This window comes from Sphaeramia orbicularis, chromosome 5 (assembly GCF_902148855.1).
Source record: "Sphaeramia orbicularis chromosome 5, fSphaOr1.1, whole genome shotgun sequence".
Classification (NCBI taxonomy): domain Eukaryota; kingdom Metazoa; phylum Chordata; class Actinopteri; order Kurtiformes; family Apogonidae; genus Sphaeramia; species Sphaeramia orbicularis.
In genome coordinates this window covers 11,558,947-11,571,298 of record NC_043961.1, presented here as the reverse complement: position 1 = coordinate 11,571,298, position 12,352 = coordinate 11,558,947, and the positions used below count along the sequence as shown (strand labels likewise).

The window sequence follows — 12,352 nt, the reverse complement described above, 5'->3', positions numbered from 1 at the left end:
AAAGAAAATAGTCAACAAAACGTAAAAAAAATAAAAATAAAAAAATGAACAAATATAACAAAGCAGATTCGCCAACACAGCATGACTGGCAAAAATTTATGAGTGCGATGTATGTAATGGAACTGTTGACTCATAAGATAAGGACTAAAGAAGAACAATGTGGACAAAAGTGGGACAAATGGTCTGTTTATACAACGACAGGATAAGGACGATCTTATTGATAACACTGGAGCAAACTGTAGTGACATGACAATCCACTGTTTTTGTCTTCCTTCTGTATGTCCATATCTGCTGCAATGTTCTTAAAAAAGAAACAATAAAAGAGAGTGTTAAAAAAAATTAACAAATATGAAGAAAGTCATCAACTAAATGAACAAAACTGAAGCTCTGCATGTTCACCTGGTGTCTAATATATCTAACAGGCTCCACTGGAATGAGATAATCAGCATTAAAACCGCTTTGCCTGTGTTTGTATCAGTGTATGTGCATTAATATATTAAAAAAAAAAATTTCCCCATTTTTTGTTCCTTGTTCAACAGTGCGATTCTCTGGACAAGAAGAAAACAGAAAGCACCAGCAGCTACAACTACAGGGTTGTTAAAGAGGTAGGATCGTCTGCATTTCCACGGTGTATTTCCTTATGTTTGTGCTTTGCTTGTTTTAGTCTAAATCCTGATTGTGTGTGCGTGTTCAGATCCTGCTGAGGCTCAGTAAGCTGTGTGTCCAGGAGGGAAGTTCAGGGAAGAAGAGTAAGAAGCAGCAGCAGAGGTTACTGAGGAACATGGGAGCTCACAGTGTGGTCCTGGAGCTCCTACAGATCCCATATGAAAAGGTACAAACCCACAACTAAACGCCTCAAATATGCATAATTTACACATGTAAGTCAAAGGTGTCAAATATGCAGCCCGTGGACCAAAACCGGCCCGCCAAAGATTCCAATCTGGCAAAATCTCCAATCTGCGAAAACTACACCGAAGATAATAACAATCAAGGATGTTGAGTCATATACAGCCCAATATGATGTCAAGTAAAATAAGAGCATAATAAGGTATAAATAATGACTACTCCCATTTTTTTTCTTGGTTTAATGTACAAAAAATAACATTACACTATGAAAATACTTTCTAAATTACATTACATAAAATGGGAATAACCTGAAAAAATATGAACAACCTGAAATAAAGTGCAATTTTACCAATATTCGGCCTGTTACTAAATGTTTTTTGTATTTGTAGAGCCGCTGTGATTATAATCTGAGATGAAATATTATAGAAATTGTTCTTATTTTAATTCCAACCTTCAACATTTTAACAATGTTATGCCTGTTACCTAATATTTGTATAACATTGTGTGTAATGCACATGTTTAAATGATAATAAAGGCATAATACTGTTAAAATTGTACTTATTTTTCTTACAAAATTTCTCTTCTTTCAGGTTATTCACATCTTTTTTTTTTTTTTAATAATAGCTTGCAAATGAAAATATTTTCATAGTTACCCCACCCCCTGAAGATGAAGCAAGGGGTATCGTTTTTGGTTAGTTTGTTTGTTTGTTAACACTCGAGCAGCAAAACTATTGGTTGAATTCATACCAAACTGTGTTTATAGATTGCCAGTGACCCAGAATAGATGTGATTACATGTTGGGAAAAGTAGGTCAAAGTTCAAATTTTTTTTAAATGAATTTTTTAAATCTTTTTTTTTTCCCCATTTACTTATAATGGGCCAAATTTCAAATGTCTATAAAAACATCAATTTTTTTTCTATTTACTTCAAACTTGGCACACATACAGTCATGGAAAAAAATTTTAGACCATCAAAAGTCATCAGAAACAATGGTTATGCAATCAAGTACTAACTCCTGTGTGTATCGTGACTAAAACAGACAGAAAAGAAAACATGGAATGCCTAAAAGCACTGTTTTTGTCAGTACAATGCCATAGATATTGATGGAAGAACTGAAATGATTTTGGTTATTATCAAGGAAACATGGAAAATGGATAGATATCAGCTCTGAAATTAAACTACTATGAGCTATTTTTGTTATCATTATATTTGTCCAAACAAATGTACCTTTAGTTGTACCAGGCATTAAGAGGAACAAGAAATAAGAAGAAAACAAGGGTGGTCTAATAATTTTTTCCACGACTGCATAGAGGCAATTGATCTGCTGACATCAGCACATGCATAGTTATGATGATATCAGCTGGATCGATGCCAAAATAAGCTACATTAGTCGCTTTTCCGTTGGACATCTGCGCAAAACTTTACCGATATTTACTAAATGTCGAAAAAACAGAAGTGGATAATGTCAGTTTTCCCATTAAATCACAAATGCGATGATTTGTTTATGTATTGCGAGATGACATGAGAAGTCATTCCGTAAACATGGCGATGAACGTAAATATGGTGTTGATTTACAGATATATTCATTATTATTATTATATATTACTCCTCTATCTCGTACTAAATTAAAAAATGATTGGGTTTCCTGGCGTGTCCACACATACCAACACGTTTCTTCTTCATCTTCGCTTGTTGTAACGTACGTCACCATCCATTTTTTTAATTCACCTGATTCTAGTTGCGAAAAAAGGTCTTTCCATTGCAGTTTTGCGTGATACACCATTGGCGCTATGCCTGAGAAACCACCTCTTGCTAGCGCAAAAACTTTTAATCGAAAAATGAGACTTTTGCCGAAATTGTCGTTTTTCCATTTGGTGAATTTTTACGCGCAAGTTATATTTGCGCAGTTTGAGGGTCAATGGAAAAGCGACTAATATGTGCGAGGGGCGGGGTTTGTTTTGCCTGGCACCACTTTCTTATTGTTTTTTTTTTATTACACTAAAACAAAGATAAAAACGTAGTCATTATTATTTATAGGTTATTATGTTATTATTTTACTGGTCCGACCCACTTCAGATCAAACTGGGCTGAACGTGACGCCTAAACTAGAATGAGTGTGACACCACTGTGTTTTTCTGTGTAACAGGGTGAGGACGTCCGAATGCAGGAGATCATGAAACTGGCTCACGAGTTCCTGCAGAACTTCTGTGCAGGGAATCAGCAGAACCAGGCTCTCCTGCATAAGCATATAAACCTCTTTCTGAACCCGGGGGTGAGGAACAAACAGAACTACCTCAGGATACTGTTGTAGATGGATGGTTTCCTGTCATGTCTGAACCTCCACCCTGTCGTTGTCAGATCCTGGAGGCTGTCACCATGCAGCACATCTTCATGAACAACTTCCAGCTCTGCAGTGAAATCAACGAGCGCGTGGTTCAACACTTCGTCCACTGCATCGAGTCTCACGGTCGACACGTCCAGTATCTCAAGTTCCTGCAGACGATCGTAAAAGCCGAAAACAAGTTCATTAAGAAGTGTCAGGACATCGTTATGGCCGAGGTGAGTCTCAAACCACAGGAAATGGACAAGACGTGGATAATGAGATTAATGAGATTAAATAAAACTAAGACTGAATAAGATAAGACTAAAGCGAGGCTAAATAAGATGAGATTTAATAAGGCAAGACAAAGACTAAATAAGATTAGACAAAGACAAGACTAAGACTAAATAAAGCAAGACTAAGACTAAATAAGATAAGACTAAATAAAATACATTTAAATAACATGAGACTAAATAAGGCAAGACTAAGACTAAATAAAATAGGACAAAATAAGATGAGACTAAACAAAACAAAACAAGGCAAAGACTAAATAAGATAAGACAAAGACAAGACTAAGACTAAATGAAACAAGATTAAGACTAAATAAGAGGAAATTAAATAAAATGAGACTAAATAAGGTAAGACTAAATAAGACCAGACTAAATCAGATAAGACTTAGTCTAAATAGAACAAGACTAAGACTAAATAACACCAGACTAAAAAGATAAGACTCTATAAGAAAAGACTAAATTAGACAGAACTAAATAAGATAAGACTAAGACAAAACTAAGACGAAATAACGTAAGGCTGAGACTGAATAGGATGAGATTAAATAACATGAGACTAAATAAACTAAGACTAAGACTAAATCAGATTAGATTAAATAACATGAGAGTAAATAATGCAAGACTGAGACTAACTAAGACGAGACTAAATAAGATGAGACTAAGACTGAGTAAAGTAAGACTTAAACTGAATAAGACAAGACTAAAGGCGACAAGACTAAGACTAAATAAAAAGACGAAGCCTAAATAAGACAAGACTAAATGAGACTAAGATTAAGTAAAACAAGACAAATGCTAAATAAGATTTAAAAAAAAAAAAAAAGACTAAATAGGACAGGACTAAATGAGACTAAGATTAAATAAAACAAGGCAAAGACTAATTAAGATTTAAAAAAAAAAGACTAAATAAGGTGACAAGACTAAGACTAAATAAGATAAAAACAGGCTAAATAAGATAGGACAAAGACTAATTAATTTCAGACTAAATACGACAAGACAAAGACTAAATAAAATGAAACAAACATGAAATAAGACAAGACTAAGGCCAAGATAAGATAAGACTTTGTTGACCCCACTGTTGGGTTAACGGCAGGAAATACACTAAATAAAATTCAAGGAATACAGGCTGAAAATATAGTGTGAAACATGAAATATAAAGAGAGAAAAGAAATCTGTTTATATAAAGTTAGATTTAAATTGAAATATTCTATACATATTTACAGTATAATTGCACTTGCACATGGTGTGATATGGGGGGGGGTTACAGAGAACTGTTATATCTTCAATAGTATGTAGAATATTAATCATAACAGTGATGGTGTCTGTGATACTCCAGTACTAACTTCATCCGTTCTCCTCAGCTGGTGAACTCTGGCGAGGACGTTCTGGTGTTCTACAACGACCGCGCCTCCTTCCAGACGCTGGTCCAGATGATGCGATCTGAGCGGGACCGTATGGATGAAAACAGCCCGCTGATGTACCACATCCACCTGGTGGAGCTGCTCGCCGTCTGCACCGAGGGCAAGAACGTCTACACGGAGATCAAATGCAACTCACTGCTTCCCCTGGATGATATCGTACGGGTGGTCACACATGAAGACTGCATCCCCGAGGTGGGAACAACGACGTTTACTCATTTATTTTATTGTGTTCAGTCGATAACGTCAGGAGAGTGTAAAAACTTTCATAGAAACTCACCAACTATGGGTTTTCTCCACATCTTAAGCTAATTTAGATTTTTATATGTACGCATTATATTCTATTATAATTTATTCTTTACGCCACTACTTATTCTTATTCTACTTTTACCTCCTTTTAAACCAAAAAAATCATGTTTATTAGTAATAAGGCGGGAAAAGGTATCGCAATTCTCTGCATGTCATCTAGTGAATTTACAATAAAAAAAATCTGAGTCCTTGAATTGAATATTTAGGCAAAATATGCAACTTTCCCTAAAAGAGACTTAAATAACACACAGATTCATACAATAATTATTACTTAATTGAGTATTTATAACATATTCTCCAAGGACTCACAAACATAATGCAAGTTTTTTGTATTTTTTTTTTCCATTCTTTGTTTATTCAGAGAAGCAAATCATACAAAACTTCCCTTTCGGGTACAATTCATTGTCCACACCTCAAATGTGAATGAAAGCGTGAGTCGTTAGTCCAAGTTTTTTTTTTTTGTAGAATATAGAACAAATATAACAAGTTTGGCGGGAGGAGAGGGCTTGCACCGTTTCACCATCATCATCATCATCAAGATAAAACACATGAAGGTGTGTATGTTTACACTAACCTAAACAGAAATGTATATCATTTAAATGATTTCACATAACCGATATATTCAATTCACAGCAATTACAGGTTTTACACAGTTTGGCCATTTTGACCAAATAGTGAAAGAAAGATTCCCTTTGACCCTTAAAACAAAATGTCAACTTCTCCAGAATATAAATGTGCTGTATGATATCGATCCATTCTTCAGTTGTGGGTGCTTCAGGCTTTAACCATTTTCTAGTGATAGTCTTTTTTACTCACTGCCAAAAGCATCAACAACAGTTTTTTTTTTAATCTTTCAGAGTCCAGTTATCACATGAAATATCTCCTAAGTACAACATAATACAAGTTGTAGCACGAATGATTTGAAGGAAATGTGTTACATGACCTGGAAAAGAAAACCAGTGTCAAATATGCGTCATACAGTGGTGGAAAATTGTTGTAGTTCACCCCATGCATTTGTGATATGTAACTCTTAAGTCATTTATACTTTTTTTTTTTTTATTCAAGTTTTTATTTGGTTTAGAATGCATGATTTACATATTTTATACATTGATAGTTTTGTTTTTTATAAAACAAGACAAAAAAAAACAAACAAAAAAACAAACAAACAAAGAGAACAATTGAGTAGCAATTGAACAATGGGCGTCAAGTATGTTCTTTTTAAGTATTTATAAAGTCTATCCACGGTCTCCAGCATTCCTTGAATTTGTCATGGTCCAGTCTTAGTGTAAAGGTGAGTTCTTCCATTTGAGCGATTTCTTTAGCAAGGTCCTTCCATTCGTCCAGCGAGGGTGTCTTGTCTGTCAACCATTTCCTAGTGATCACTTTTTTGCTGGCAATCTCATTTATACTTTTTATTGTCTGAAAGAGGCAGATGTTAGTTCCTTGCACAAAAATGTTATGACGTCGGGTGATTCACAGAAGGTACACTATGCATTCAAATAGAATATGACCAATTGAGCAGGATCCTAAACTGTAATGTCTGTAAAACATAATATTTATTCATTTTTGTGTGGGCTTTTTGTACTGGTAAAGCCAGATGTTAAAGTGTTATTTATTGGTAAAATATTTTAGATTTTTTTTTTTTTAAAACAGAGGACGGTTTTATGATATAGAATTAGATCCTGCTCTTATCAAACACAAATTTGTTTAGTATTTGTGCATATTTCTGTTGTAATCAAATTTTTCCAGGAAATAATCTTTATAAAACAAGAAACAAAACAAACAAAAAAATATTGCCTAGTTAAAAGCAGCGTGATTTAGAAATCACAGATTTAGAAAAGATTTTGTTAGAAAAACATCTACATCCAGATTCATCCTTTCCCCATTCGTTTAAAATGAGTTTGAAACAAAACAAACAAAAAAATATTGCCTTCTTAACGGCATCGTGATATATCGGCATGTATCGTATCGTGATCCGGGTATTGCAATTTGTATCGTATCTCCGGATTCTTGCCAATACACACCTCTACTGCACGTATGATGTGAGACAGGAATGTAGGTTCTGCAGGATGCCCTTCATCATTTTTATTGACTGTATTTATTTTTGTCCATGGCTGAAGGTGAAAATCGCTTATATCAACTTCCTGAACCACTGCTACGTGGACACCGAGGTGGAGATGAAGGAGATTTACACCTCCAACCACATGTGGAAGCTGTTTGAGAACTTCCTGGTGGACATTTGTCGGGTAAGACGCCACACGTCGGACAAAGTTGGACTTGAACTGTGTCGTTGTGAGTCGATTATGTCACGGCGGCCTGTTGTGAACATATGCTACCTGTGGCCCACATGCAGGAAGTGTGAGCCGTTGGCTGTGCGTCATGCTCATATCTGTTCTGTCTTGGCCTTAGGTGTGCAACAACACCAGCGACAGGAAGCATGCGGACACCATGCTGGAGCGTTATGTAACTGAGACAGTCATGAGCATTGTCACGTGTTTCTTCAGCTCGCCTTTCTCTGACCAGAGCACGAGTCTGCAGGTAATCGGATACACTAGTAACACAACAATTAACACCGGAGTCTACAAATACCACGGTTTAGAGAAATTCTCATGTATTATTATTATTATTATTGTTGATGATGATGATGATGATAATGATGATGATGATAACCTTTCTTTAACCAGGAAAAAAATTACCCTTTGAGATTAAGTAAGTTAGTCAGTTTTATTTATAGAGCGCTTTATACAGAGAGTGAGTCGTATAGAGCTTTACAATGCAAAATACGATTAAAATACCATTAAAACCATTAAAAATCTCTTTTCCAGACATAGGAAAAACACATAGTAAATAAAACACCGTGCTAAAACATATATTACATACATGCTCATTTTGTTTGTTGTTTTGGTCATTTTTGTTCTTTTTTGGGGTGTTATGTTGTTCATTTCATTTATTATTTTGTTAATTTTTGATTTGTAGAATTATTTTGTTCATTTTGTTGAATTATTATTATTATTATTATTATTATTATTATTATTATTATTATTATTATTATTAATAATAATAATAATAATAATAATAATAATAATAATAATAATAATCTGTATTTAACCAGGAAAAAAATTATTACTAGAGATTAAAAATGTGTTTTCCAGACAAGGGAAAAACATAGTAAAACACTGAGCTAAAACGATACAAAAACATTCATTACATACATGCTCATTTTGTTTGTTATTTTGGTCATATTTGTTCTTTTTTTGGGGGGGGGGGTGTTGTTCATTTCGTTTATTATTTTGGTCATTTTTGATTTTTTTTATTGTTTTGTTCATTTTGTTGAATTATTATTATTATTATTAATAATAATAATAATAATAATAATAATAATAATAATAATAATAATAATAATAACCAGTATTTAACCAGGAAAAAAATTACTTTGTGCGATTAAAAATGTCTTTTCTAGAGCGTTCTGGTTAATACAGGAGCAGCAGAAGATATAGAAAGTAGAAATTTCAGCCATACATCCACATTAAAAACGTACATGAAACGCATAGTAAAATGCAGGGCTAAAACCATACTTCATTTTTTTGTTACTTCATTCATTTCTTTCAGTTTGTTGACATTTTTGTTCATTTTGATCATTATTTGTAGTATTGTTCCTATTAACATTTATTTAACCAGTAAAAAATGACTTGTTGAGACTGAAAATTCAGTCAAACTCAGTGTTAAAACCATACATAACACATTAAATTAAAGCATGCATTTAAAACACCACCGGTAATCGTAAAGGTACGAAAAGTATAACAATGTTCCTTAAAATCATCTCAAAGCAGAACCCGATTCAGTCAGTTTGAAAACGTGTACATCCAGAGTCATTCTTTTCATATTCGTTTAAAATGAGTTTCAATGTTTTTAAAGACACCAGATCCTTCATTTTTGTCTCTTTCTGTAGGTTTTTCAGGTAGTGGAACCAGAACATTTAACAGATTTCTCTCCCAGTTCTGTTTGTACTTTTGGAACACGGAGAAAACACATCTTTTTTGTTTTTTTTGGACACTTAGTTTTTATTAGGGATTTATCATTTTGTCATGCAGAACACAACAAATAACAATCGGCAACAAATAACAATCGGCAACAGATAACAGTCACAGTCTAATAGTAATGATAATTTAGGTTACAGGTTTTAAATAGCAATCAAGTTAATTAATTGCATTTTTAGAACAGCAGTTTATATAGTATTTCACAGGACTATGAGACAAACCGCATATTAATTGTGTTTAAAGAAACTAATCCATTTAGATAGATAGATGGATGTACTTTATTTATCCCAAACTGGGAAATGACAGTGTAGCAGCAGCATGGCACACGTTCAATAACAATATTGAACCACAGCAAACATGAATGAAGGCAAATATACTTAAGAGCATGACTCATCTTATTATGTAAAGTTCATCTTGCACCCTCAGTATAAATGTTAATCTCTCCATAAAACACATCCTTTTTAACTATATCCTTTTATTTATAATTATTAAAGTCATTCCAACGGATATAGCCCAGTAAATATGACACAGACCTGAAATTCATTCATAAATAACAGAAGTGTGTGTAAACAGTTCTACTTGTGCTTCATATCCTTTATTTATGACCTTCTTCCGCCTGCATAGATGGCCCGGTATATGTATGTAAGTATCAGTGATTGCCCTCAAACTGTACGTGTTTTCCTGTTATTGGTGTAAAGTTACGTGGTTTATTTTCATAGCTTAGTCAGCACACACAGACTCAGCTGTTCCCAGATCTGTGCTGCGTTGCACAAGGTTTTCTGGGATGTGGTGCACATGACGTACTGATGCAATGCTGAGGTAGTGCCCTACTTCCCACAACTTCTCCACTAATCCTTCGTACAGTAGAATGCCAAATCCCTTTAACTCTGACCATATGATCGGCTGCAGTAGAACTAGCTAACCGACCTTTACGCAACTAATTAGACTTTCTCAGAATTCTGCATAATGAGGTTTTACCAGCTGCAACCCTCTCTCTCTTGCAACAGGCGGCCTTTCTCGGAAAGATATCGGAGGTATTTATTTGCACCCTAGGGCTGTGTCCGCTGGTAGATGTACTGTTGTTCTGTGGTGGTAGTTTTACACTGGGTTTGGTGAGTTGTGTTGGGATTCGGATGGACCTAAAGGACCCGCCCCCCCCACCGTAGGATCCACCATAGTACCCTCACTCTGACACAAATGAGGTTCTGAACACTTGGATGGTTGGTTTCACAGGTTACACCTATTGTTTACATGTGTTTGTCTTGTGGTCTTTACTGTAATTCAGGGAAATATGACCAAAAATATAAATATATATACAATCGTGACCAAAAGGTTTGCAAATGGGGGGGGGGGGGGGGGTCAATGAAATGTGTTTTTCCTGCTGTTTATACTTGACATAAATCAGATTGGATCTAAATCCACAGACAAATGCATATGTGTGAACTTTACTAAACCAACAAACAGATTATTGGACTTGTACACAGGCCTGTAAACCCTAAAGGCAAAGTCAAACACAGTATGACACATGATGGTCGTGTCATGGCCCAGAGCTTCGTTACGCTGGTCTGTAATTAGTTTTTCTTCTATGTTCAGACTCGTCAGCCGGTCTTTGTGCAGCTGCTTCAGGGTGTGTTCAGGGTTTATCACTGTAACTGGCTGAACCCTGTTCAGAAGGCATCAGTGGAGGCCTGTATTAAAGTCCTGTCAGACGTAGGTAAGAAACCACACCACCTCCAACTGTGGATTATTCAACTCTACAAACTCTACTGTATGTTTGTTTATTGTTTACTGTTTATTTCAAACATGCAACAACAGCAAGAAGAAAACAAACATAGTATAGACAGTACCAATAGTTCTGTCTGAAAGGGAGTAGGACGAAGCCTGTCCTTACATGGTCCTACTCCCACAGTTCACAGACTATGAGTACATTATCAGTTAATAATATAGAAAAACATCCAGGACTGAAATTACACTTACACAGACATACATACATGTACATATACATGCATACATACATACGTACAGGCATACGCATACATACACATACATATGTGCATACGTACACGTGCATACATACATATGTACTTGCATACATACATGCATGCATACATATATACACATACATATAGTACGTGCTTACGTATATATTCACATACATACATACATACATACATACATATATCCATATACACTATATCTTTACATACATTTCCTGTACATCCCCTTATATACAACTATTCACAAACACATATATACATATACATACATACATACATACATACATACATACATACATACATACATACACACATATAGATATATACTTATACACACGCACATACATACAAATATACACCATATATTACTCCATCTATACTATTATGTCATATATTATTACATATATTTATGTTACATCAATATATATTAAACCATCAAAATGCAATTATACCAACAATACCATTCTTCTTCTGTGATTAGTTTTAAGTCATTAAACTGCCCGTTGTGTCTGTCCAGCTAAGAGCAGAGCCATCGCCATCCCGGTGGACCTGGACAGTCAGGTCAACAACCTGTTTGTCAAGTCCAATAACGTGGTTCAGAAGAGCATCCTGAACTGGAGGCTGTCGGCCAAGAACACCTCCAGACGAGACTCCGGCATCACCACCTCCAAAGACTACAGGAATATTATCGAGAGGCTGCAGGTCGGTCACCAGTCTACTTTTATTTATTTCTAAACCTCTTACGTTATTCAGACGCTTATAGAAAGTTGAAGCCCGCCCATTTGCTATGCCTCCTGGGACATAAACCTCAACAGTGTCAACAGAGACAAAGAATTTATTGATCCTGTTTGATTCAAGATAATATAAGATGAAATTTTATTGCAGCAGTTTTGAAATGTCTGGAATTTTTATTTGGACAAAGAGCAAGCACTCTGTAATAGGTTAAGTGGTTAAAGTAAATTGCTCATAGGTGTGAATGTGTTAATGTTTGGTTGTTTGTCTCTATAACTGGTTGTTCGTCTCTATATGTCCAGGTTGTTATTGAAAATGAGAATCAGTTCTCAACTAACTTACCTGGTTAAATAAAGGTAAAATTAAATTTTTAAAAAAGTAAAAACAAAAGTGCTGAAATATTTTCCAA

At 34.9% G+C, this 12,352-nt stretch overlaps 1 protein-coding gene across 13 annotated transcripts in view; it reads left to right on the top strand.

Annotated features, from left to right (window-relative positions):
- itpr1b (inositol 1,4,5-trisphosphate receptor, type 1b) overlaps nt 1–12,352 on the top strand; it is a 223,256-nt gene that overhangs the window by 79,181 nt on the left and 131,723 nt on the right. For 6 of the 13 annotated variants that reach the window (XM_030135516.1, XM_030135520.1, XM_030135517.1 and 3 more), the window contains 11 exons: nt 540–605; nt 695–832; nt 2,993–3,118; nt 3,205–3,405; nt 4,812–5,063; nt 7,298–7,423; nt 7,587–7,715; nt 9,839–9,856; nt 10,222–10,248; nt 10,808–10,928; nt 11,729–11,913. In XM_030135516.1, the coding sequence (XP_029991376.1) occupies nt 540–605; nt 695–832; nt 2,993–3,118; nt 3,205–3,405; nt 4,812–5,063; nt 7,298–7,423; nt 7,587–7,715; nt 9,839–9,856; nt 10,222–10,248; nt 10,808–10,928; nt 11,729–11,913 (1,389 nt within the window). The remainder of the gene's footprint in view (nt 1–539; nt 606–694; nt 833–2,992; nt 3,119–3,204; nt 3,406–4,811; nt 5,064–7,297; nt 7,424–7,586; nt 7,716–9,838; nt 9,857–10,221; nt 10,249–10,807; nt 10,929–11,728; nt 11,914–12,352) is intronic. The other 7 variants (XM_030135523.1, XM_030135522.1, XM_030135518.1 and 4 more) reach the window with 2 other exon arrangements.